Source organism: Aethalodelphis obliquidens, unplaced genomic scaffold (genome assembly GCF_003676395.1).
Source record: "Aethalodelphis obliquidens isolate GAN/ISIS:26980383/991018 unplaced genomic scaffold, ASM367639v1 scaffold33, whole genome shotgun sequence".
Classification (NCBI taxonomy): Eukaryota; Metazoa; Chordata; class Mammalia; order Artiodactyla; family Delphinidae; genus Aethalodelphis; species Aethalodelphis obliquidens.
The window spans coordinates 3,639,313-3,666,828 of record NW_020837977.1 but is presented as its reverse complement, the minus strand read 5'-3'; the positions used below and the strand labels follow the sequence as shown (position 1 = coordinate 3,666,828).

Below are 27,516 nucleotides of genomic sequence, written 5' to 3'. Positions count from 1 at the left end.
AATGAAAGTGAAGCAGGACAGAAGGGGGCAGGGCACAACCTTTAAAAGAATGATATAGCCATAGTACATGACAAAGACTGGTTAGAACCAACTAGGTCCAAGATGGCAGAAGATTTGACTTCCAGAAGACCTTAAGCCTCATTACATGCTCATTGTAATGTATCACCTTATGCTAAATGACACATCCACCAGCACCACGACAGTTCCGAGGCCAACCATAAAAGGTCAAAAAGTGGGCGATGACCCAATTCCTGGAAATCCCCGGCCCTTCCCCCAAAGTTGGAATAATCCACTCATTAGCCTATGAAATTACCAGCCCATAAAAATGAACCACCCCATATTTCGAAGCCTCTTGCCTTCCAAGATGGCCCACACTCTGTCTGTGGAGTGTGTTTTTCTCTAAATAAATCTATCACTTTGTCTCCGAATTCTTTCACAACGAAGAAAGAACCTTAAATCCACCGGGAACAAAAGTGCAGAGTCCTAACCACTGGACCGCCAGGGAATTCAACAGCTACCATGAAGCTCACCAAGAAGTGCTGGTAAAGGCTTGTAAAAGTGGAGCTGCAACAAGCTAGTCACGTCAGCCTACCTGCATGAAGCCTGAGGGTTGGCCGAGTGAGCACAGAGGAATTTCTGCCCGAGAACCCACTCTGGCTCAAGCTACCAGGGCTAGGCTCTACTCTACACAGCCCGGTGCTCCCAGGGACTTTTGCTAAGCGTCGGTGCAAATCGTCATCATCAAGGCGCAGATGCCCCACGCTGCCACCCGAAGGAACCAAAAGGAGCAGAAGTGAGAGAAAAACACGTCTCGCACGACTTACCGAATTGGCTTCTTTTTCCAAAGCAGGGCACGAATCGTTGCTTGCTGGGTTCTTTGGTATAGCAAGTTCAGACTTCTTAGCTTTTGGCTCAGCTTTGCTTTCTTTGGCAACTGGTTTTGTCACAGATTTAGGGGGACTCCACCTGTTGGGCGATGGCTTGTGCACCAGCGCCGAGGAAGACTGGCTTGGCCCTTCCTCTTCTTCCACGTCCTCCGGGGGGTACTGGGGGGCGTTCAGTTTCACGTAGTAGCCGTGATACTGAGAGTGCAGCTCCCCGTTACTGGGGTTAGGGACGTGGTGACGGCCAGAGTACCTGGAGTGGGGCACAGCCGCTCCCACCTCCTTCGTGGGAGCCTTGGAGGTCAAGGGCTTATTGACGGTGGCCGTCACCTGTTCCTCGGCTGCACTCCTTTTGTCTTGGTTGAGTCTGGCCCCTGAGCTGGGATTCTGCTTCTTCACGGGCTTTGGGGAGGGAGAGCCGCCTTGTTTGGGACTTGCCTCGGGAGACGCTGGGGGTGTCGTGCCTTTGCGATAAAAATGAGGAGATTCCTTTGGTGTAGGTGGCTTTTCCGGGACCTTTTCTTCTGGATTTTCTTTAGCATCTACACCTTCCTGAAATCTCTGTTTGACATAATCTGGACCTGGGGAGAAAGGGGACAACACGAGGGAAGGTGATAAAAAATAATAAGGCATAAAGGCTTGTTCCTCATGGCTACTCATATATTATTTTGCTAAATCAGCTTAGCCTTTTCTCTTTTTGTTTTAAACATATTTATGAGGCTTTGACTAAGCATAAGGACGTTTCATTCCCTGGGAGAAAAGATTATTTACTGATTAAAAGTTTTTAAGTTAATATATACCATTATGTACACTATTGTGATAGCCACAAAAGTTAAACAGTCCTGCTTTTTGCTGCTGGTAGAATACAGAGGCAGAATTCATATGGACAGAGCACTGGAGACAGCACCATAATTAATCTGAACGTTCCAATTTACATGGTATAACTAAAATACAGAGTATACACTCATATACAGAAATAAACTGACTCGTATGTTTAATATGTAATAGAACACTTAAGTATATTAATGTTTAATAAAGTATCTATACTGTCGGTGGAGAACATGCAGATAACATAGTTTTAATGACCCTTCATCAAAGGAGCATTTAAACTGCCTAGTTAGGAACAACTTCTGAGCTTTAGGTTACACTTTATAAGATGACTTACTCGGAGTCCCTTCACAGCCTGGGTTTGCATCAGCAGCGTTTCTGCAGGCATCAAAGTCAAGACAAGGCAGTTGTCTTTGGCTCTGTAGTCTCAGGATTTTTTTTTTCTTTTTCTGAGTACTTTAGAATTGTGTAACAATCATATGTTATTTTCATAAATAGAAGAAAATTTCACTTAAAAAAAGGGACCCTGGTGCCATTGTTATTTTATGGGTAGATGTTGGGGGGAGTGGGGATGTAAGGAAAATGTGCATCACAAGATGGTACTGGCAGTGAGCGCTTATTTAAGGAGGCCAGTGGTCCAGAGAAGGGCCTTTCTGGGGCCCTCAGAGACATGCTCCAAGGCAGTGCCCTTCTTTCTAGGCACTTTGCCCCTCAGCCCCTCCCCAGTAACCGGGTCCTGTGCATCCTTTGGCCACCACTTCACCCATCAGCCATTTTTCATCACAGCAAGTCCAGCTGGCCCTCTTCTCTGCAAAGGGGCAGGAGCTGACAATGTCATCTCTGGAGTACCCAAGGAAGAAATCACCCACCAACTTGCTTACAGGAGCTGACCAGCTCTTGTCAACTCCAGAGCACTGCATCTGTTCGCTTCCCTTCCTGTCTCTACTCCCACCTCTCAGCCCAGAGGGGCTGAAGAACAATTATCCTTAAAATTGTTAAAAGTACATACTGCCTCCACCAACAGATGAATGGATAAAGAAGAGGTTTTATATACACACACGCGGAATACTACTCAGACATAAAAGAGAACGAAAGTTTCCCATGTGCAGCAACATGGACGGACTTGGAGGGCATTATGCTAAGTGAAATAAGTCAGAGAAAAACAAATACTGTATGGTGTCACTTACGGACTCTAAAAGATACAACCAACTAGGAAATATAACAGAAAAGCAGCAGACTCACAGATACACAGAGAACAAACTACTGGGTACCGGTGGGGAGGGAGGGAGGGGCACTATAAGGTGGGGGAATAGAAGAACTACTGGGTGTAGGATAGGCTTAAGGATGTATTGTACAACAAGGGGGGTATAGCCAATATCTTGTAATAACTGTAAATAGAAAATAACCTTTAAAAATTGTGTAAAAATAGGGCTTCCCTGGTGGCACAGTGGTTGAGAGTCCGCCTGCCGATGCAGGGGACGCGGGTTCGTGCCCCGGTCCGGGAAGATCCCACATGCCGCAAAGCGGCTGGGCCCGTGAGCCACGGCCGCTGAGCCTGCGCGTCCGGAGCCTGTGCTCCGCAACGGGAGAGGCCACAGCAGTGAGAGGCTCGCGTACCGCAAAAAAAAAAAAAAAGAAAATTGTGTAAAAATAAAAAATTTCAAAAAGGTAAATAAAAAAATTACATACTACCGACTTGTAATTGCTCCTCCTAATTGCTCCTCCCATGTTGTGAGACTGCCGTTTATTATACAAGGCACTTTCCAAAATGTAAAGCCTCACCGAAATCTTAGGAAGCAGGCGATATTCCGATTTTACTGATATGGAAACAGCTGTAGCAGCTGAAAAACTCAAAGTCACACAGCTCCTGTGTATCCTTAAAATATAATGCAACATGGAATACACTAAGCCCAGAAACGAGAATCCCCAAGGACCCACATTTATAGCTTGTACTCAGGGCCAAAAGCATAAGAGCATTATCTCATATTCCATCCTCCAGAAGACAAAGCCAAACAGGGTTCAAATTTCCCAAACAGGTCAACACCGCCAACAACTGCGATTTCCTTTTCTAAACTTGGTTAAGTACCCCCTTTAAAAAAAGCGGCAATTTTCTTTTACATCCTCCATTAAAAACGGCAGTATGAATTCTTGGCAGAGATGTATCTCACTTGAGTGAAGAAAAAGAGGCAACTGCAATTATTCAAAAGGTGCTGTCTTTGTTTCTGGATTCTTCCTTGGTGTTGTGACTGGGACATACTACCAAGAGGAAGAAGCATCGGCAGCACCAGAAAGCGACATTCTTCATCAACAGGCTTGCCCCTACTTTCAAAAACCCATGAAGAACATTTATACTGGCCTTTCATGGAGAAGCCCCTCCTCTGCACCTCTGCAGTGTACCGTTTACATATTTTCCTCCCACCCCTCTACCCCAGATTTCATCAGAACTTGGTTTCATTTGTGCTTCTCTGTTATCCAACTTTAGAGCATTACTGAAATACCCATCTAGGCATGGTAGTAAGTGTTCCGTGCAAAGGTAATTAATAGTCAAGACTCTTGGAGCCAATTATGTTTCATTTAAGCCGCCTAACTCTGAAACACAAATTACGAAGTACTTTTAATGTCTTCAGTCTAAGGGGTCAGTGCAAAAGTTAATTTTGCAAATCCTTCTCTCTTGAGATTAAGTCATATTAAAAGCTAATGTTTAAATACACACAACAGAAAAGAACGGGAAAAAATAATCTCTGGCAAACATGACTAGTTATGCACTCTTGACGTTGGAAGGAGAAGACAGTCACTGAACCACGAGAAATAAAGCTGTCACAAAGCCTATGTGCTCCATTTTGAAAAGGTGAGACCCTAACAGTGACGCTTACAAGTTCAGGATTTATCTGGGTAACCACTGGTCTCACCTGCGTTTACTGCAGAAAGCAGACGAGAAGCTGAAATGGGAGCTGCTCTGACAGATCCCAGCAAGCACCAGCTGCCAGCAAGGGATGAGACTCTGCTGAAACGCTAACAGCGGCAAGAGATCGTTTATCTGGGAGGAAACTCAGGCAATTCAGTAAGAGCGGGTCCAAGAAAAATAATTTTTTAAAAAGTGATATGCTTTAGTTATCTGGAAAAAGAACAAAGGCTTACAAATACCTGAAGACAAAGCACAGTTTCAAACACTCTTTGTAAAGAGTAAGTAGAACTCTGCCTACCTCTTAATTTATGCTATCATTAATAGGCCAAGCAGAGAATGATTTGGCCACTGGAGGATTTTGTAGTAACCGACTTACGAAGCTTTATTTTGGATTCCATTGAATGTATTTATTATGTTTATGAACTCTCAAATACCGGTCTAACCACTCCTTTAGATCTTTAGAAATCTCATGCATTGCTCCTTTGCACAGTTTTCCTGTCTTAAATGTCTTAGGAAAGGCATTTCTTGTGCCCTATCTCCTAAGACATGGTTTTCAGGCGTATTCAATTCAGTTTTATTTACAGGGCTTCTGATGATATTCAAAACCTGTTGAACTCAAAGAATTTACCAGCACCACCTTTCAGATGAAAAAATCCCCCCCAGCTTTATTATGCGTTAAAAATTGGCTGGATAAGGGAATAAAGGCACTCCAAAGCAGTCAGTCCACATTTGCTGCCCATCAGAGGTACCTGGGGTGCGATTCCCAGAGAATTTAATAAGTACGAATCGAAGCCTAGAAATCTTGATGTTTAACAAATGCTCCAGGTAACTCTCATGTACCCAGTATTGGCATTTAAAAGCATGGCAAATTTGGGATTGACATGTAAACACTGCTACATTTAAAACAGAAAACCAGGGACTTCCGTGGTGGTGCAGTGGTCAAGAATCCACCTGCCAATGCAGGGGACATGGGTTCAATCCCTGGTCCAGGAAGATCCCACATGATGCAGAGCAACTAAGCCCATGCGCTCTACTACTGAGCCTTCGCTCTAGAGCCCACACGCCACAACTACTGAAGCCCGTGTGCTCCAGGACCCGAGTGCTGCAACTACTGAGCTCGCGTGCTGCAACTACTGAAGCCTGCATGCCTAGAGCCTGTGCTCCGCAACAAGAGAAGCCACTGCAATGAGATGCCTGTGCACCGCAACGAAGAGTAGCCCCCGCTCACCACAACTAGAGAAAGCCTGCGCACAGCAACGAAGACCCAACGCAGCCAAAGATAAATAATAAAAAAATAATAAAAATTAAAATAAAATAAAATAGATAACCAACAAGAAGCTACTGTATAGCACAAGGAACTCCGCTCAGTATTCTGTAATAACCTAAATGGGTAAAGAATCTGAAAAAGAATAGATCCGTGTATATGTATAACTGAATCACTCTGCTGTACACCTGAAACTAACATTGTTAATCAACTATACTCCAATATAAAATAAAAATTAAAATGAAAAAAAAGCACCTGGGCGAGACCTTGAAATAAAGACTTCTGACTCAAAAAAAAAATTAATTAAAAAAATTAAAGTGTGGCAAAAAGTATGTTGACTAGAGGTAGACCCAACTCCAGCCTCCCTTACCTGCATCCAGCTGGAAGTGGTTCCAGCATGGCGTAGTCAACTGGGGACTGGCCAGCTACCTGAGGATATACACTTAGATTTTACAGAGTAAGATTAAGTGCTTTTAAAACGAGATATTTAGTATAACGCAGAGGGCAAAAGTTTTTCCTGGACAAGTTTCTTGGAAGGCACACGGTGTGACTACTACTTGTCTGTGTAGTAATGTGCGTCAGTGTTGCAATGCCAAGCAGCATAAAGTTGATGAGATGCAGCAGTTCATTAAAAAGACTAGTCAATATCACCAAGGAGGGAAATTATGAGAAGTGTTGATAGCTGTTGCAGTCAGCATTTTTGTCTGTTTTTACAGACAGTATTTCTAAATCCTAAGGGTTTTTTTTTTTTCCCCTGGGGATTTAGTATTGGGACGATGTCAGAGACGGGTCACCTGCTCACTGACATGCCGCACAACACGAAACAACAACGCTGAGCACGTGTCATGCCCACACACAGAAAGGTTACACGTCACAGCTGGCATGAACGGCGGATGGAAACAGCAGGGCGTTCAGCTAGTTCTTCATAGGTGAGCCTCAGGGAAACGGCTGTGGGCAGAGGAAGCACCACGGAGACTCCTCCAAACAAATGTCTACCAGGGCAGTGCTGATGCCAAATGCTTTGTAGCAACATCAGAAGTCATTAAATAGATAGTAGGATTTTTCTGCGGAGACTGCCAATCAGTAAAAGAAGACCAGACTGAAAGATTTTTAAAAAATTATATAACCGATAGCAGGATCCCTTTTATATTCTATGTGGAAAGAATGCTACATTCCCACAGGACTTTAGAGTCCCATCGGTAACAATACCGCAACTTCTGAGAACACAGCCACAGCCCTGTTGTCTGCAAGCCGTGGGACACCCAGCCCAGGGCCCCTTGCACATGGTGGGCTTTCAATACACACGTGTGTGGAACGGGATACACTGGAACACCTAAGTGGTAAGAATAACCAGCAAACCCATGAATTATTAATTTCACGTCAACTAGTGGATTATTCAGTTTTCCTTTTTTTTTTGGATTATTCAGTTTTCCTTTTTCTATGAAAAAAATTTATTCAGAATTTTGGGTCTGGAAAGTGAGTTTAGAAGGCATCTATTCCAGGATGCTTCTTTCTCCTTAACCAAAAGTATTACATATTAATGATAGGCACGGACAATTCTTAAGACTTCTAATCCATACCAGAGTTTAGTTATCACTGTCTCAAAATAATCTATACTAAAAGACTTCACTTTAAGTAATCAACACACTGTGTGTGTGTGTGTGTGTGTGTGTGTGTGTGTGTGTGTGTGTGTTACACCCTGTTTGTCTCCCTGCCCCTCCCAAATTCATATGTTGAAGCCCTAACCCCCAATGTGATGTTATTGGAGGTGTGGCCTTTGGGAGATAGCTTAGATTAGTTCACGAGGGTGAGACTCTCACGATGGGCTTAATGCTCTTATGAAAAGAGGAAGAGACACCAGAGTTCTCTCTCTCCAGGTGCATGCACTGGGGAAAGGCCATCTGTGAGCCAGGAAGGTGGGCATCACCAGAACCCAACCATGCTGGCACCCTGATCTTGGACTTCCAGCCTCCAGAACCATGAAAAATAAATGTCTATTGTGTAAGCCACCCCGTCCATGGTATTTTGTTTTAGCAGCCCAAGCTGACTAATACACACGCTTAAACACAGAAAGACAAAGCTCGTTGAGGGTGCTGCCTAGGCCACCTGGCAAGAGGGCCCTACGTAATACATTTGCCACATTCTCTTTTTTAACCCATGACCAGTGACCCCCACAACGGACAAACATCACTGGAAATTAAAAACAAAATAAGCATCTTGATGGAAAGGAAATTGAAACAGTGGGGAAATGAGCCATACATAGAGTTTCCTAATGTCCAACTCCCCACTACCTGCTCAGTGATCCTCCAAAGTCTCACCTCAGCTTTCCGGGCTTAAAAACCTGATTTCATCAGCACTTTGAAGTAGAGCCATCCCTTGGGGCAGACTCACATCACCAAAGCTCACAAGACTGATGGTTGACACCAGAAGACCAATTCATCAGTTCACAATGAGCAAGGTAAATGTCACCGAGGCCTGAGACCCGCACTGATTACCACCAGTGCGTGCTCTCCCTGTTGGCAGACCTCCACGAGAAGCTCAACGAAAATCAGAAGGTTAGTGGTGGATGTGGAATCAAGACGGAGGCATGAGATGAATCAAGCATCTAATGGCATCATGCTGAGCTAACCTGATGCACCCATTTCTTCACTCGGATGATCTCGCCAGGAAAGCCACACACAGCTGGCAACGGTTCCCTGCGTCCCTCCCTATCGCAGAAACGTCCTTGCCAATGCAACTGCGGTACTCCGAGGTTTTGGGCCATGGGTTTGCTCTCCTCTAGACAGCATTTGGATGGGCACTGCCTAGTTTTGCCTCTGTGACTCTTTCTTCTATGCTACTTTGGGGGGTGACCGAGTCTTTAGAGGTTTCAATACACTCAATCAGGTTACAAGGAAATCTTGCTATGCTACAGCCGTGCTGTCACTTACGATCACTTTATACACTTCTGTGCAGTCTCATGGGCTCATTTTAACGCCCGGAGGGCAACCTCATTTCTAAGTTCTTGGGGGACAACTCACTGTGTCACTCATACTCATGGCAATTTAGGTTTCTGGGTACTATGCAATCATCGACATACACATTCATACACATCCATTGGTACGCTTGTCTTATATGTTACGACTTGGCCCTTTGAGTGATAAAGCCATTCTACATGGCTACGTTTTTTCTGTAGTTTTAAACTAAACTATAGAATAATACAGTTTTGAACTAAAAGTAGAAGACTGAACCAAGATGGGAAATATCTGAAAATACCGCCAGCTCCTGAAAAGAGGTAACTTACTATGAAAGTGTTCGAAATATAAGCTATGACAGACATCCTTCTTTCCCCAGGGTTAACAACTTCTATATAAGACACATCCATTCCAAACAAAGGGAACATTTGTATCTGTGATATGTGAATGAAACAAGCAGCCTGACTCAGAGAAAGTACTTGAAAGCCCTTTCAGAAATGTCTATCTGATCTGATCACCCTGTAAATGCAGAGTGGAAAGCATGAGTTATGCTCCCGTGAGAAGATCAATAATACTCAGTACAGAAAAGGCTTTCTATACAGTTGTCGAAGGAAGTGTTGGCTGCGGGTCAAAGGGGATTGCAGCCGCTGCCCTTAGCTCCTGTCTCAAACAGACCCCTTGTCATCTCGTGCTGCTGTGATATATTCATTACTGACAGCTTGCTTATATGAAGCTGTTTTAGCTAAGAAAGGGTGGAATTACATTTTCCCACAATATGTTTTCCCCCCTCAAATGCTTTCACATCATAAAAAGCTTTTAAAACCATTTAGCCTGGAAAACTGAGATGACCTCCCGTATCATTTACCTCTTGTTAACACCTAATAGCAAGCTACCCTACAGCAAGGTCCCTAATAGCAAGGGACCCTATTCCCCAACAGAATTAACAACAGAATCAAGAAATGACCAACTGCAGACAACAGCAAGTTTGTTTGCTTCCGAAGCAGCTCAAGCCCAGGGCTGCTATGTGAACCCGCACCGTCTCCTGACTGCTGAGCTGCTCCCAAAAGCTTCACTGCTGGGAAGGAAAAAGATGATCCCTCCTGGGTGGCTGAATCCCCTCCCCAGTTCTCACACGCTAGGACAGGTAGCTGCTAACGTGTGTGAGTTTCCAGAAGAGTGTTTATTCCTACTGCAAAAAATGGAAAATTTCCCTTTCCTAATAAAATACACGTACATATTATTCAATGATTTAAATCCCACCCAGAGGTTTAGAAAGGATGCACACAAAAGAGACCCATTATCACTGGCCACCTCCCCTGGAGCTGAACTAGTACAGAAGTCGCTCTGTGGTAACAATCAACTCAGCAACCGGACTGGGCCCCTCCCTAAGCTCTCCTCCTAAAAACTGAGTCTTGTTAACATGGCCTTTTACTGTCTTCATTCTTTGCAGAAAAAAAAAAAAAAAGAAAAATCCTGTCATTTCCTTCTCATTCTCCCATCCTTTATTATAGCCCCGTTCCTAGCTTTTAGAATACAGGGACACTTGGTCTTCTATTCACTGTGACTTACCTTGTTCATGTAGTCACACTAATGCCCTGTGGGTTCCAATATTATGTCACCTTCACTGGAACCAAACAGGTATTGGACACGTGTGTTGTGCAGGGTGCTACTTATCCAGCTTGATTAACAGAAACCAATATGAAAAAACTCTTTACCAAGACAATATAAATTTCGAAACTTAGAACATTTCTTTTAGTCTCTCTTGCCCAGAAATCTGTTGATCCTGCAAATCAACAGGAAGATGCTGTTTCTAAAACAATGGAGAAACATATATAAAAAGGTGGCGACTGCCATTTTGTTAACACCAGTATATTAAAGGGATGGAAGCAGTCTACTAGGAGACCACTAAGAAGTGAGGTAGCTATTGAAACCCACTGTAAATATTTGTTTACTGCTATTCTATAACATCTGAGCCAGATGATCTGGAATGATTTTTTCCTCTTAATCTGTGCAGATTCATCTGTCTTTAAGTGGTATATTTCTTTACGTCCTAACCAAATTCCTTTGAGGTGTATTTAAAAAAAAAAAAAAGCCGCAGTACTTACTGGCTCTTCTCTTATTGCTAATGTGACGGTTCCAGGTGCTTCTGATTTTGAGGTACCTGTTTTAGCACCTGAGATGGTCCCCAACACACTAACACAATTTCTTAACCACTTCTCTTTTAGATTCCTGTCTTGTTTACTACTATCAGCTCAAAGTCTGTTGCTGGGGGGTGGGCAGAGGCACCGGGGAAGAAGCCAGATCTCCAGCGCTAACACTTAGGGCTCCAGGCACGTGTTACTCTAAGCTCCCCCTTGTTTTGTAGTATTGCTGAAATTCATGGGGCACAGACCTTTGGATTAAAAGGAAAAGAAGGAAAAAAGGAAACCAGAGGCAATGCTCCTACCCCTCCCATCACAGGTCACCTGTCCTACCTGGCTGGTAGAAGTCAGGTGACAGCTCTCTGGCCACAGCTCTCGCGATGTCACACTCCTGGCGGGCGGCCAGAGCAGCCTGGTCGGCGGCGTCAGCTTTGGCTCTTGCGTGCGCAGTCCTACAGGAGCACAAAGGGCGCGTCAGCAGGGGCGGCACCTAGTTAATCACACAGGACGGGCAAACGGTCTACGGGGCAGGCAGGGCCTGGAAAGAAATGCTAACTGTGATCCTCGCCCCACATCTGCAACAGAAAGTTGTGAGACATCATACTGTTGTGAGACTCAATGAAAATCAAGCGGATGAAATCACCTGTGAATTGCCTCCATCTTTCTTTCAAGGTTAATGGAAGTATAACCAGTTGTATGAAAGTATAACAAGTTCTGCGCAGCTTAAGGCAAAGCCTGGTGTTCAAGACTTAGAGGATGAAATCCCCCGTTGACTTTGGTTGGTGTTCCCCCTCCCCGCCCCCCGACCATGGAGAGTAGAATTAGAGCATGTGAATTAATACAGGGCTCATGGATTTAATGTCTATGGTAGAATCAATACAAGGATCTGATTAAGAAAGATCTGCCCAGTGGTGTGCTGGCAAAGTAGCTCTCTGGGGGAAAAAACAGTAAAACGGATTTGTAGCACTGACTGATTTCCGTGGTGTCCACGCTCCCAACGTGGCCAAGTCACACTATCAGCGTGACTCTACTGAATGTGTAGTTGGGAACAGACGCACACCATGGGCTCCCCCCAGCCTGCAGGAGCAGGCCCAGTGGTCTGCGGGAAGAATGTGCTCAGGAGGCTTCCAAGGAGTCCATTTAGTTGTTCTTTAAGCATGTTTCTTGTGTGAAACTGAAAGCAGGCGGAGAGGTGGAGCGGGAAAGAGGAAAGGGATCTGCTTCTGTCTTCCACCTTCTCCCCGGCCCGCCCTCACCCAGTGAAGCCGCTTATCTTTCTAGAGGACAAGGGCTAGGGAGAGGGCAGCAGGGATAAGAATGGGGCTCCTTATGGCAAGGCAGAGGGACTGATGTCTGCCTGCCCAGGAAGAGGACATTTGGAGGCTGAGACTTTGGGTCATCCTCTTCCAAAGGAGGAGATCTTATCCAAGCTAGTATTTAGACAATTTTCATGGGCACCTGCTTCTTATAATTTTGTGAACTATTTTCTTTTATTAGCGCTAGGCAGGGCTATAGATAACTAGTGGTAAAAGCTTAAGGGGAGTCTAAAAGAGGTATGCCTGCAGGCCTTTCAGAGACAGCAGGAGAGGAAGCTGGGAAATGGCATCATGCCCTAGCTGGTCTTAGGAGAGAAAACCCAGGTGGCATCTGGAGGAAGCCAGCAGACGGGATTCCTGGAACTAGACCGCAGGCAGAAAAGACGGGGAAAAAGGGGTCTGACCTGAGACTGTGGGGCTAACTGGGGGAGATCCTATTTCACTCCTACTTAGGACCCAGCTGAGCCTGGAGGACTGATGTACTAGAATATAAGTGTAAGGGAGATTTTTTATTTTGGGCATTTTTTAATTTTTAATTTTTGGTTCTCTACTATACTCCCAAGGCACAGAACAATGCCTGGCACACAGTATTTACTGAGGGCCCACTTTATAAATAAAGGAATGTCCTTTGGAACAGCTGGGTAGTTACTTAAAAATAAATGGATTGACAAAACCACAGAGACAGTAAAAAGACCAGTGATTGCCAAGGGTTCAAGGTGAAAGTGGGTGAGGGCTGAACAGGTAGATCTAAAGGGATATTTAGGGGAGTGAAACTATGCTGGATAATCCTCTACTGGGGGATACATGACATCATGCTTTTGTCAAAACCCTCTGAACTGTACAACACAAAGAGTGAACCCTACTGTCAAGTATGGACTTTATAGTTAATACTAACGTTCCACATTGGTTCATCAGTTGTACCAAATGTACCCACTAATGCAAGATGTTAGTAACAAGGATTAATGGGTGTGGGCAAAGGATGTATATGGAAACTGTACTTTCTCCTCAATTTTTCTGTAAACTTAAAACCGCTCTAAAAAAATAAAGTCTATTAATTAAAAATGAATGAATCAAATTCTGATCATCAAAATGGTCACTTACGAATCTTGGAGGATGTTGAGGATGTTTTAGATGATCTCTGTCTACAAGGCAGGGAGTACAGAGGCAAAAACAAGGGGATAAGGGCTTCCCTGGTGGCGCAGTGGTTGAGAGTCCGCCTGCCGATGCAGGGGACACGGGTTCGTGCCCCGGTCCGGGAAGATCCCACATGCCGCGGAGCGGCTGGGCCTGTTAGCCATGGCCGCTGAGCCTGCGCGTCTGGAGCCTGTGCTCCGCAGCGGGAGACGCCACAGCAGTGAGAGGCCCGCGTACCGCAAAAAAAAAAAAAAAAAAAAAAAAAAAAAAAAAAAAAAAAATCAAGGGGATAAGAACATATTCCTAAAAAACCCGGCTGTGGTAACCCCTGCAAGGGAGCCATCACTGATGACGCTTTAGTCCCACGTGTTGTGCTGAGACTCAGAGGATGCCCTCTCTTATGTCCTTTCAGTTTCTCAGAATCTCAGCTCTTTTTTTTCCCAGAATTATTTTCCATTTTATCTGCTACTCTTAGCTAGAGCCTAATTATGTCTAGGTACCATAATTAATGAAGCCACAAGAGTACAGTTATCCTACCCTATAATAAAACCTGATAGCCCTTCGATGATAAACTTATAAAACTCAAGCACCATTTATTCCGAAACAATCACAACCCACCACCACGGAGTGGAATAAAATGGCAGTAGTATTTCCACCACTTTGACAATGCGCTAAACTGGAGAACAGACAAATGTAGATGAACCTTGCTGCAAATATATTTTGGAAGCACAGCATCAGTGAAGCCTTAACCCTTTACTTTTTTACTTGTTCTTTCCTGTAAGACCAGACGAGGAGGGGGGACTTTTCCATCTAGCACCCCTCCCCATGTCAGTGCTCCCGCATGGCTGGCACGATGGTCAAAACCACATTCAAGCCTGAAACTAGGTATCTGCTCAGGAGATTTTGGTAGCCCTGGACCTGATAACAAGAAGTAGAAGAGAACAGGAAGCCATCCGAGTTTGCTGTCATCAAAAGTGTTGTGCGGGGCTTCCCTGGTGGCGCAGCGGTTGGGAGTCCGCCTGCCGATGCAGGGGACGCGGGTTCGTGCCCCGGTCCGGGAAGATCCCACATGCCACCGAGCAGCTGGGCCTGTGAGCCATGGCCGCTGAGCCTGCGCGTCCGGAGCCTGTGCTCCGCAACGGGAGAGGCCACAACGGTGAGAGGCCCGCGTACAGCAAAAAAAAAAAAAAAAAAAAAGTGTTGTGCGGCCAGCCCATTAAAACTTGCCCAGGGAAAAATCTGGGCTTGACCCTGGTCCACGTTATTCATGTGCTCCAATCCCAGGCTCAGTTCTGGAGCAACACACGACCCCGTTACTCACCCAACGGGTAAGACGTGCCATTGTTCATGGCTTAGGGGGAGGGAGGTTTGGGCTAGTCATTCTGGGGAGACCGGTGGAAAAAACTCCAAGTGGATGCCTGGCTGCTACATGTAGCTGGTCACATGGAAAACATACGCGCCAACAAGGAGCATGCCTGTGTGCCCAAGAAGCCTTTCATTTGTTCCAGAGACTGCTGACATCCATAAATCTTCAGACCCTCAGGAATCTCCAAATACCATTATCATCTTCTACACTTTCTCACATAAAAGGCAGCAAAAAGTAAGTGAAAAGCAACATCTTTCAGTTAGGCATCAGTGGTAGACTTTCTTTTAGGGTCCTATTACAAATAAACCAAAATTTTGTAGAGAGTTACTATTTTGGGGTAAAGAGATACAGAGAGGCCTGGGCAACTGGCTAAGCTGGTACAGCAGGTAGGTGACCCCCTCCTGGACATCAGCCCTGCAAAGGTCACTCGGCAACAGCTGAAACAGTAAATGTGGAATTTCTTTTTTTTTTTTAATTAATTTATTTTATTTATTTATTTTTGGCTGCGTTGGGTCTTCGTTGCTGTGCGTGGGCTTTCTCTAGTTGCAGCAAGCGGGGGCTACTCTTTGTTGAGGTGCGTAGGCAGTGACTTCTCTTATTGCAGAGCACGGGCTCTAGGTGCGTGGGCTTCAGTAGTTGTGGCACGCGGGTTCAGTAGTTATGGCTCGTGGGCTCTAGAGCACAGGCTCTGTACTTGTGGCACACGGGCTTAGTTGCTCCGCGGCATGTGGGATCTTCCCGGACCAGGGCTCGAACCCGTGTCCCCTGCATTGGCAGGCAGATTCTTAACCACTGCACCACCAGGGAAGCCCAATGTGGAATTTCTGAATGGCAGGCATCACCTGTACTTAAGAACTTAACTACAACTTGTTTCTTTCCAATCAGTAATTTGATGAGAATCTGAGTTTCTTTTTTCTTTAGTGACTAAAATGGTGTTTCACGAACTCTCAAGTCACCTTACTCAGAACAAAATGGTCTGGCTTTCCCAGTTTTTCTTAAACATAACAGTGCTTTTAAAAAAAAGAAGCAGATAAACAATACACTGAACACGCCCAGCACATAGGCCTACTACTAATAAGGTAGATGCAAGTCCCTTAGACGTCTGTCCCAACTTCTTTCAATCTTTTATATACCTATTCACTGACGTAGCTAAAGATTTTCATCTAGAATGGACAAGGATTTTGCTAAAGGTAAAACTGTATACAATACTTATACTTTTCTATTTCTACTTCTTACATATTTTCTTCCCAACAAAAAACTGCTTCAAAAAATATGCTGATTTTTGATGTCTTCTAAAATGTGTTACTTACTAAGTCAAAGTTAAGTTTCCTGACCTGACTCTGAAAATTTGATGGCAGAGGCTGTCATCTAGTTGGTTCAGGAGCTGTGCATGTGATTTGCTTTGATACCCATGTATGTAAAGAAAATTCTTAGCAACATTTAAAAACGAGCAATTGGACTTCCCGGGTGGTGCAGTGGTTAAGAATCCGCCTGCCAATGCAGGGGACATGGGTTTGTGCCCTGGTCCGGGAAGATCCCACATACCGCGGAGCAACTAAGCCCATGTGCCACAACTATTGAGCCTGCGCTCTAGAACCCACGAGCCAAAACTACTGAGCCCGAGAACCACAACTACTGAGCCCGCGAGCCACAATTACAGAGCCTGCGTGCCACAACTACTGAAGCCCATGCACCTAGAGCCTGTGCTCCGCAACAAGAGAAGCCACAGAAATGAGAAGCCCGCGCACCACAACAAAGAGTAGCCCCCGCTCGCCGCAACTAGAGGAAGCCTGCACGCAGCAATGAAGACCCAATGCAGGCAAAAAAAAAAAAAAAAGAGAGCAATTGTACGTAAGACTCCAAACATCAGTGAACGGCAACCCCATTCGTCCAGTTGCTCAAGCCCAGATCCTGTGAGTCATCCTGGTTGCCTCCCTTGCTCTCACACACCACATCCACGGTCAGCAAGGCAGCCGGCAGGACCTTCAAAATACACACCCGACCCCGCGTGTCTCCTTCTCATCACCGCTCCTGCCCAGGTCACATCTCACCGGGTTCCTGCAAAGGCTGAACTGATCTCCCTGCTTCTGTCCTTGCAGCCTGCCATTCTATTTCCGTTCTGGTTTTCTTGAAATTGCCTGACACTAACCAAAATCCTTTCCTGGGTTACGGCATCATGTGCAAGAAAATGCCCAAAAATGACCTTAGTTAGCCTTCCTTTTGGACTGTGACATTATTCACTTAATGAGAGACCTAGACTGGCAAAAACCAATCATCTTGTGTATACAGTGGGAGCCCTTTTAAAGAAGAAATCAGTCTGTTAAGCAAGGAATACTCTCGATATGAACAAGAACTAGGTGTCTCCACAGCTCTCAGCTAAAAAGCAAAGGCATAATGTCTGAGTTCCTGTACCGGAAAGAAACTGGTCTCTCAGTATCGATCTGCTTGCTTCTCTGGTCAGACCAACCCCACGAGACTCAGCATACACTCCTCCTGCTAAGGCACAAACGGCCCCCTTAGCTGCTTCTCCGGACTTCTAACTGTCCATCTCTCACACACATACCTATTCATTGGCACAGCTGAAGATGATTTTAATCTGCAATGGACAGTGATTCAGCTAAAGCTCAGTAAATGTGGTTTAGGAAGACTACTTCTTGTGGGTCCAATCTTTACGTTTATTAGTTCTTGAATGTTAATTTTCTTCCTACGTTGCTGTTTTGTAAAAGACAGGACCTGGAATAATAACTTCAAGACTGTGTTCTTAGGTCCTGGTTAAAAACAAGTTACAGCTTCAGCAAATAGTTGTCTTTTTTTGCCAGGGTGGTCCATTGCTTCCTTTTCTAAAAGCATTATCAAGTTATTTAGATATAAAATGTAAATTTAGGGGCATGGTATCCCCACTGAAATCTGGTATTTGACCTTTCAAGGGCCCAAACTCTTGCAGAGGTATGACGACACAGGCTTTGAAAGTGTGGGTAGCCAGAGACCAGGCTGAGGCCAGTCTAGTCACAGATGATTCTTGTCTATGAGATCAGAAGTTAAACCACATTACTTTAGCAATCTTAGAGATGCCTTCTTAGAATCATAATTCATACCATGCCCTTGGCCTTTTTTCAAGGGGAGATAGGAGGATGAACCATGATATCCAAGATAGGATATGAACCAAGATTCATGTGAAGAGTGTGAAATGCTGTCCATTATGTGTATCACTGTCATGTTCATAAAGATCTGGGTAATACATTCCTCAAAGTTTAGTGTCAGGAAAAATCTGGTCTATGATGATATACTGGCGTGCTTCCTTGCACAATGAGAGCTACAATGAGAACTACGTTATCTATTGTTTCTCTTTTTGTTACAGCTACCGGGATACCTGGAGTATAATTATCCTCAATCGTATGTGCATGGTTATCTTCTCTAAAGACATGGCTTTAACAGTCCCTGGTCAGAGATGCTACTATGTGTGTGACTTATAATGCCCTGAAAATCCTTTTTGGAAACTGGCAGGCTATTGAAAAAAATTACTTGTTATACTAAGTTTTCTGAACTTCAGCCCCTCATAGTGTGTGAATGCTTAGGGACATACGTGATAACTTGGGGACATCAGAGCCTACTATGCAGCTTCCTTTACAGAATTTTTTTCTATATTCAGAACATTTTCAAGCTTGGAAAATAAGTCCTCATTCTTAAGTACTTTACAGCCTTTATTCCCTAACATTTTATCAAACTTAATAAGCTTAAAGGCTATATTCTCTGGCTAGGCCGGGTCAAAGGCACATTTCTAATCCTCGGCTGGAATATGCCAAATAATTGGCTATCTTCTACTTTATCCTGAGTTTTATAAAACTTATCTAAAATTTACCTTGCCGTATAATTTATGTATTTAGAAAAACCTGATGTAAAAACAAATTTAAGGGATGTTTTATTCTTGAAATAATTTTTAGAGAAAAGTCCTTTTAATGAGGGTTATTCTACAGGTCAAAAACATTACCACTAAATAAGACTAAAATTTCATTTTATGGGAGAAAATATTTGCTGATCATATATCTGATAATGGGTTAGTATTCAGATTATATAAAGAACTCTTACAACTTAATAAGAACAACAACAATTAAAAAATAGGCAGGGGCTTCCCTGGTGGCGCAGTGGTTGAGAGTCCGCCTGCCAAGGCAGGGGACACGGGTTTGTGCCCCGGTCCGGGAAGATCCCACATGCCGCAGAGCGGCTGGGCCCGTGAGCCATGGCCGCTGAGCCTGCGCGTCCGCTGAGCCAACGCAAGCGTCCATCAATGAAAGAATGGATAAACAAAATGTGGCATAAACATACATGGAATGTTATTTAGCCTTGAATAGGAAGGAGATTCTGATGCGTGCTACATCATGGATGAACCTTATGCTAAGTGAAGTAAGCCTGTCACAAAAGGACAAACACTGTATGATTCCATTCATAGCAGGAACCTAGAATAGTCAAATTCCTAGAGTCAGAAAGTAGAAGGGTGGTTGTCAGAGGCTGGGAGGAGGGAGAACAGAGAGTTGTTATTTAATGGGTATAGAGTTTTAGTTCTGCAAGATGAAAAAGTTCTGGAGATTGGCTGCACAACTATGTGAATGCACTTAACACGACGGAACTGTACACTTAAAAATGGTTTAGGATGGCAAGTTTTGTTATGTCTATTTTACAATTAAAAAAAAAATCACCCATGAACAGGTATTTCTAGAACATCCTATGTGTCCAGAGGAAGTGAGGAGAAAAGACCAAAGGTTGGGCTCTTAGACAAGAAACTGCTTCACTAATCCCAGCCAGGGTAAGCTAAGTCTAGTGAGGGGAATGGCGGTAAGAAAAGGAAGAGCCGAAGGACACTTTAAGGAAAAAAGTGTCAGAACTTTGAAACACGAGGGCAGCCTCCACATCTGTTTTTCCAGCTCTTAACATAAAGCCTGGCCCAGAGGCTGTCCTCAACAAATATTGGTGGAATACATACATAGGTAAGAAGGAGAGAAACATAAAAGCTAACCCCGAGGTTGCTAACCTGGTGTCCAGGTGAATGGCTTTACTACAGAGAGAAATTGTACAGGTGGGAAGGAGAGACAGTTTGAAGGTGATGACAAGCTCAGTTTTAGACAAGTAGGATTTTACACGACACAAGCATTGCGATTTGGAAATACAGGGCTGCAGTGCGAAGTTAAGGGTCAAGGTTAGCAACAGGAATGTGGGCACCGTGATCACAGACGATGAGCTCACAGAAGATCGATGAGCCCATCAAATACGTAAGTTCTTGGATACATTGTTCTTGGATAAATCCTGTGCTCCTCTTAGGAGTTAAGCGGGCCAGATCTGAATTTGTCTCTTCTCTAGGGGAGCTGCACGGATCGGCTGATTTGGGGGCAGTTAGAATTAACAAGTGCAGTTAAGAGTCTGAGAGAGGGATCGTTTGTCAATCCTGTGATGTGCTGGAGAAAGTGAGGGCTGAGAAGAGGCTGCTGAATTTGATGAGAACCTCCGGGAGGGCAGTTCTAACAAGAAGGCCACTGTAGAAGCCAGACTGAAGGGGGTCGGTGAGGAAGGAACAGAGGAAATACAGGAAGCAGGTGTGGGCCACATGCTGGTGATTTCTGACCCAGAAAGGAAGGAGGAAATTTGGACAGTAACCGGGAGGATTAGCTGGGCCAAGGGAAAAAGACACTTTACTTGTATCGGTGAGAGCTGATCCTGTTGGAAGGTGGGAAGAAGGATGCTCAGAGAACAGAAGAAAATGAAGGAGCTTTGAGAAGGGAACAACCATTGGAGTCGGGTCCTAGATGAAGCAAAAGAAAGGAAACAGGAAAAAAACATAAGGACAGTGATGGGTTGATCCAATGTTTTAAAATTATTTAAAGGATTCTAAGCTTGAAAGAGACAGAGAGTACTTTGGGCTTTGGAAACCAGACAGACCTGGGTTTACACCCCAGTTTATCACATCCTGGCTGGGTCACTTTTGCCTCAGTTTCCTTACCTGTAAAATGGGGATGATATTACCTTGTATAGATGCTCTGGATCAGAAGTGATTTATATGAAGTACTGAGTACTAATGAGAGAGTATTTAGTTGACAAATGGCCATTATTAGTCCTTGGCTGAAATTTAGGGCTGGTAGGGAAAATCTGGGTGCTTAAAGAGGTGAGGATTTGGAATCAGCACTGCACAAAAGTTCTAAGGGATGGAAGAAAGGGAAACTGGAATTGCTGAACAGCACTGGGAAGACCTGATCTCAGGCCAACATGATTCAGCATCTTCCTCTGGCAGGGGTCTCTTTTCTGAGAGAAGCAAAGAAGGAAGAAGGGGCCACTGATGCAGGGTAGAGATCTGAGCAAGGAGGATGGAAATGTACCCATCACAGAGCTTTGGGTAGGAGGAAGGGCACATAGCCAGTGATAGACGCTGGACCAGATGAAATACAAAGGGTTAAGTTAGGATCCAGTGAACAATGTGAAGTGAATCTGATGACTGTAAAGTCATATAAACGCAGACTATTATTACAGTTATTACAGTTTTAGGTGCTTTTTAATTGCTTGAAATAAGGCTTCTTTCTGATGGCAAATTTCATAGAAATGGCCTATTCTGACTAAATCTGGCTTACTACTAAAGGGTGTATCTTTAGTTCAAGTTATCAGCCAGCAGCCTTTTGGTAACAAAAAGCAGGTCAAATTATTTCAAAATGGATGCATATACTATAAAACGAAATGAGATGTAATCACGGCTACATTTCTTTTTAGTGCTGTAACAGAAACACCTGGATGTGCCTAAAAAGAACTTTACAACCTTCGGGATCTGGGTTGTGATGAGAATTGACGAGAAGTGTCAGGTCAAGGCTGTTTTTATTTCCATGTCGGTGCTGTTATGCTTTCTGTCCTTTACCAATGGTCACTGTGGCGAAAGATTAAAGTATGACTAAGAGCAATATAAGACTACCTAGTGGTCGAAACACATGATGGCAACCAGCAGTGATCAGCTGAGGGACTGATGGACTCCAGTGACTGGGTCACGGACAGACCTAACTTCTGCTTTACTGCAGCAAATGCCCAGTGGATGTGCACTTGGTGGTGCTCAAACAATCCCATTTCATAAATGCTTAAACATTAAAACAAAGAAGCAGACATCCTTCATGCCTTTAAAATGACATAAACCACGGAGAACTCCTAGTTGAAACAGTCTCTTAGGCAGTAAAATATCCATTTTGTAAATTACCTAAAATGGCTCTCCTAAGATCCCAAATCCACCAGTTACCACTTCGCTTTGATCTGTCTAGACCTGCCAAGACAGTGAACAACAAAGGCATCCATTCCTCTCCTGGGCATGCGATGCTGAATGGTATGAACGTGAACTTGCTTGGGACTGGCTTCCGCAAAGCCATTCTGCATCTGAAGCTTTATCATATTCAACATACGTTGAGTTGTTGGGTTTATGACAGGACTGCTTTGCGAGGAAAGCCAAGATAGTAGGGGTACAGTTATTCTCTCAGCAAACCAGTTTTATTCACTTCATGTTTCCTTGTAGGAACTGTAATTCAGTGACTCCACTCATTTCACACCTGGTCCGTGACAATGACTCGTTCCATAGTTCAATTAAGAAGTCCTTGACTGCTTTCACTTTAAATCTTTAGTCTTTTGCTGCAACAGATATTGGGGACACCGATATAACGAGCACAAAGGATTTGCTCTGATTTACGTTAACCTTCTGGATTTGAGGAAGGGACTCTTGAAAGTTCTGCTTTACCAGACAAATTAAAAAGCACAATTAGAGCTAGACAAGCCTCAGAGAGTCTACGAGGCCCCTCCCCTGGGGTCAGAGAAGTACTATCCCTTCTGTAGGGATTTAAGACTCAGAGAAACCAAGGAACATATTCAGTCACACAGCAATTCAGTGGGATGAACGGGCAGAAGCCAGGTCTCCTAACCTTTAGGGCAAAGCTGGCTAACGATGCTGTCTACCGTCTGCAGATTTTGTTTTAGCAAATGTTCTGTGATTTATTTCATCTTCTAGTTATAAACTTCTCTTTCTGCTATAAATATTCCTTCATAACCATAGTTCTGTCTTCTTATATTCATGCTTTCACCTTATTGAGTCTGCTGCCCTCCTTATTTCTCTATTCAGTTATCTTTAATATTAATAGACTTTTAACTTCCACTGAAAAATGCAAATGTTGGGCTTTCTTTTCCTACATATTTTTAAAACCAGTTTTGGCTGACTTTCAAATGAAATACAGCTTAGAAAACATCTTACTAAAGACTATAGGGAAGATGTGGTTTTCATCAAGGTTATTCTTTCGCGGGAACATTTTAGGTGGTGTTAAAAATACTGCAGATTCATCTAAATCATAGTTGCCTTCCCCAAATCACCAAATTAGTAATTAACGCCTCCAAGTTTAAAAGGAAATATCAGAAGATCATCCAGTTCTTCCTGAATTCTTAAAAAGTTGTCTTCTTTTTCCTCATGAGAATCTTAAAAAATTTCTTGTGATTTTTATCTGTTTTTACACATTTGCTGTGTTAAACTGAGAACAGAAAATGTTCACCCCATACTCAATGTGTAAGATAATAGCTTACCCAAGGACGCTGAGAAAAATGGAGGCTGAGACAAATATATAAGCCAGGATGACTGGTTTTCTGTTTAGTACATTTAAATAACACTTGGTACAATTTGGAGGGGGGGGGCAAAGGCAGTTTTGAAGATGAACACACGTATGTTGAGATAAAAATGTGTGCTTCTCCTTCGTTAGAGATGGTGCTGGAAATGCAAGGCAGAATTCAAATAAAATAAGTAAAAGAATCATGTTAAATTCCTGCTCAAATAATAGGAGTCTTCTCTTTCAGTTCTGATAGACTGCCAATGACCTGCTTCAATACTATTATACACCCTTATGGCACCTATAATATTCCAATACTTGGAATATTCTTGACCAGGAGTCTGTTGCTGGCTTGAGTTTCTATTCTAGAAACACTCTGATGAACTTTTAACCTTTATTTTTTTTCAGAGTGGAATTAATTGCCTCGGGGGCCTGGGATGCAATGCCACGCCCGTCGCTGGGATGGATAAACTCCTGCTGCAGCCACTGGGGAATGTGGGGTGTGCCTTCCTGGACTCCATTCCTTAGTGACAAATGCATTGACCCAAACGGAACTACCCCTTACCAGTCTGAGATTCAGATCAACTCCAAAGAATGTCAAGAAGAATTCCAGGCACAGAGGGAATGCTGCACATCCCAAGAACAAGGCAGAAATTCAGGCTCTGATTGGCGCTTAGGAAGGGGTTTCCTTTGAGGCCCAAGAATTCAAAATCTACTGACTACCATCTTGTAATGGGGAAAGCAGACTGAACTCTGGAGGGACAGGAAGAGTTACCTGCCGAACCCCAAAGTCTGCCCACCGCCTGGTTGAAAGTTGCCCAGTGTTAGCATAAAGGTCCAGGGCCTTCCCTGCTGCTTTGCTGGTCTCTGACAGCTGCTCTAAAGGTCTCCAGGTTTACCTTGCAGCATGGGCTATACTTCCCAAGTTAGATTACCTGCATGTGCTAAGTTTCAGGCAATGGCAGGAGTACTGGAGGTAGTTCTTTTTTCCCTTTCAATAGAATCACAGTATCTACTGGAATGACAACAGACTTGGTAACAAAAGGATGTGCCCTTGTCGTATGGCGGCTTGGGAGTAGCAATGTTAAAAATCCACTTGTACTGAAGGCAGAGAACCTCAGAGCCATGAGAAGCTCTGGAGGATTCTGGTGGAAACGTGTAACATATATTTATAATTGGACCAATTATATACATAATTATAGATATATAATTGCACTATTATAATTGCAGTCCCAAAGGGACTGCAATGGACACAGTGGAGGATGATACTTCCCATTCTTCACTCTGCTCTGGAATGAATGAGATGGGGCACAGAAAGCCCTCTTTATAGCTTCATATGGAGTCCCTTTGGGTTGACCAGTTACCCTGAAAACGTACAGGCCATCAAAGAGAGGAGAAGCCTATGAGAGCCAATCATCAAGTCCAGAACAAGCCCATTCTGAAGAGGCCTCCATTCCTTTTGGAGGATGTGGGAACCCCTCCGCCCTGCAGACAGGGCTTCTCCCAAGGAAGAACTGGAATGCCCTGGAAAATGGCATTTGTTCCACAGAGTGGGAGGTTAAGGAGCCTCTTTCCATGCAAGACAAGGAAGTTGGAAGCTGGTGAGTGGCTTGCTGCTCCACATCTCTGCTGTTAGGAGCTTTTACTGATATTATTAACGTCCTGCTGTCCCTTGTCTTTCTACTGACATGTCCCTGTGGGTTTCAGATCACTTGTGAATTTGTGTTCTCTAAAATAACCACCCCTGGCCTGTCTCCTTTCACTGCTGTCCAAATTGTCATTTCATGATCAACTCCTAATGTCTGCTACCTCAAAAAAAACCTCAATGTACTTAGTGATTGACAAACGTCCAGAAATACTTTCAAATTATTTGCTACTCCGGGCAGCACACATAAGTCTACTTAATTCTAAGTCCCATGGTCATTTTTCTTCCCCTACTTACTATATTTATATTGCCCACATCACCATCCTGCTCTGACCTCTCTGTAATTCTGGGGGTGAAATTCAAGCTTTTTTTCCCTTAAATTTCTCTCTGGCAGATGATCACTGTTGGCATCAGTTAACTGTAAATACGGAACTTCTCCGCAATGTTTTTCTGAGACATCACAGCCACAGCCACTCAAATGACTAAGCCTGCATGGAAAAGTGAAATTAAAAAGGTTCTCACGCTGGTCTGAGAGAGGCCTCTGTCACACCCTGAGCTCTGAGACACTACAGTAAATCACTGTAAGTAACACATTTTAATATGATAAATAACTTCTTGCGATTCAATTGTTAAACTACCTTTTCCAGGAATCCAAATCGGAAAAGAAGAAGTAAAACTGTCACTGTTTGCAGATGACATGATACTATACATAGAGAATCCTAACGATGCTACCAGGAAACAACTAGAGCTAATCAATGAATTTGGTAAAGTAGCAGGATACAAAATTAATGCACAGAAATCTCTTGCATTCCCATACATTGATGATAAAAATTCTGAAAGAGAAATTAAGGAAACACTACAATTTACCATTGCAACAAAAAAGAATAAAATATCTAGGAATAAACCTACCTAAGGAGACAAAAGACCTGTATGCAGAAAATTATAAGACACTGATGAAAGAAATCAAAGATGATACAAATAGATGGAGAGATATACCATGTTCTTGGATTGGAAGAATCAATATTGTGAAAATGACTCTACTACCCAAAGCAATCTACAGACGTAATGCAATCCCTATCAAACTACCAATGGCATTTTTCACAGAACTACAACAAAAAACTGCACAATTTGTATGGAAACACAAAAGACCCTGAATAGCCAAAACAATCTTGAGAAAGAAAAACAGAGCCGGAGGAATCAGGCTCCCTGACTTCAGACTATACTACAAAGCTACAGTAATCAAGACAATATGGTACTGGCACAAAAACAGAAATTTGGCTCAATGGAACAGGACAGAAAGCCCAGAAATAAAACCATGCACATATGGTCACCTTAGCTTTGATAAAGGAGGCAAGAACATACAATAGAGAAAAGACAGTCTCTTCAATAAGTGGTGCTGGGAAAACTGGACAGCTACATGTAAAAGAATGAAATTAGAACACTTCCTAACACCATACACAAAAATAAGCTCAGAATGGATTAAAGACCTAAATGTAAGGCCAGACACTATCAAACTCTTAAAGGAAAACACAGGCAGAGCACTCTTTGACATAAATCACAGCAAGATCTTTTTTGACCCACCTCCTACAGATATGGAAATAAAAACAAAAATAAACAAATGGGACCTAATGAAACTTAAAAGCTTTTGCACAGCAAAGGAAACCATAAACAAGACAAAAAGACAACCCTCAGAATGGGAGAAAATATTTGCAAACGAAGCAACTGACAAAGGATTAATCTCCAAAATATACAAGCAGCTCATGCAGCTCAATATTAAAAACACAAACAACCCAATCCAAAAATGGGCAGAAGACCTAAATAGACATTTCTCTAAAGAAGATATACAGATTGCCAACAAACACATGAAAGGATGCTCAACACCACTAACCATTAAAGAAATGCAAATCAAAACTGCAATGAGGTATCACCTCACACCGGTCAGAATAGCCATCATCAAAAAATCTACAAACAATAAATGCTGGAGAGGGTGTGGAGAAAAGGGAACCCTCTTGCACTGCTGGTGGAAATGTAAATTGATACAGCCACTGTGGAGAACAGTATGGAGGTTCATTAAAAGACTAAAAATAGAACTACCATACAACTCAGCAATATATATCCTGAGAAAACCATAATTCAAAAAGAGACATGTACCACAATGTTTATTACAGCACTATTTACAATAGCCAGGACATGGGAGCAGCCTAGGTGTCCATCGGCAGATGAATGGATAAAGAAGATGTGGTACATACATACAATGGAATATTAGTCAGCCATAAAAAGAAATGAAATTGAGTTATTTGTAGTGAGGTGGATGGACCCAGAGTCTGTCATACAGAGTGAAGTCAGTCAGAAAGAGAAAAACAAATATTGTATGCTAACACATATACATGGAATCTAAAAAAAAAAAAGGTTCTGATGAACATAGGGGCAGGACAGGATAAAGATGCAGACGTAGAGAATGGACTTGAGGACACGGGGAGGG

At 43.4% G+C, this 27,516-nt stretch overlaps 1 protein-coding gene across 2 annotated transcripts in view; it reads right to left on the bottom strand.

The window, feature by feature from the left end:
- The window catches only part of JPH1 (junctophilin 1), a 79,026-nt gene that overhangs the window by 8,508 nt on the left and 43,002 nt on the right, over positions 1 to 27,516 (bottom strand). The window contains exons 3-4 of one of the 2 annotated variants that reach the window (XM_027127888.1): positions 11,310 to 11,428; positions 825 to 1,465 (exon numbers count right to left, since the gene is read on the bottom strand). In XM_027127888.1, the coding sequence (XP_026983689.1) occupies positions 825 to 1,465; positions 11,310 to 11,428 (760 nt within the window). Of the gene's footprint in view, positions 1 to 109; positions 1,466 to 11,309; positions 11,429 to 27,516 lie in introns of those variants that run through there. The other variant, XM_027127887.1, reaches the window with a different exon arrangement.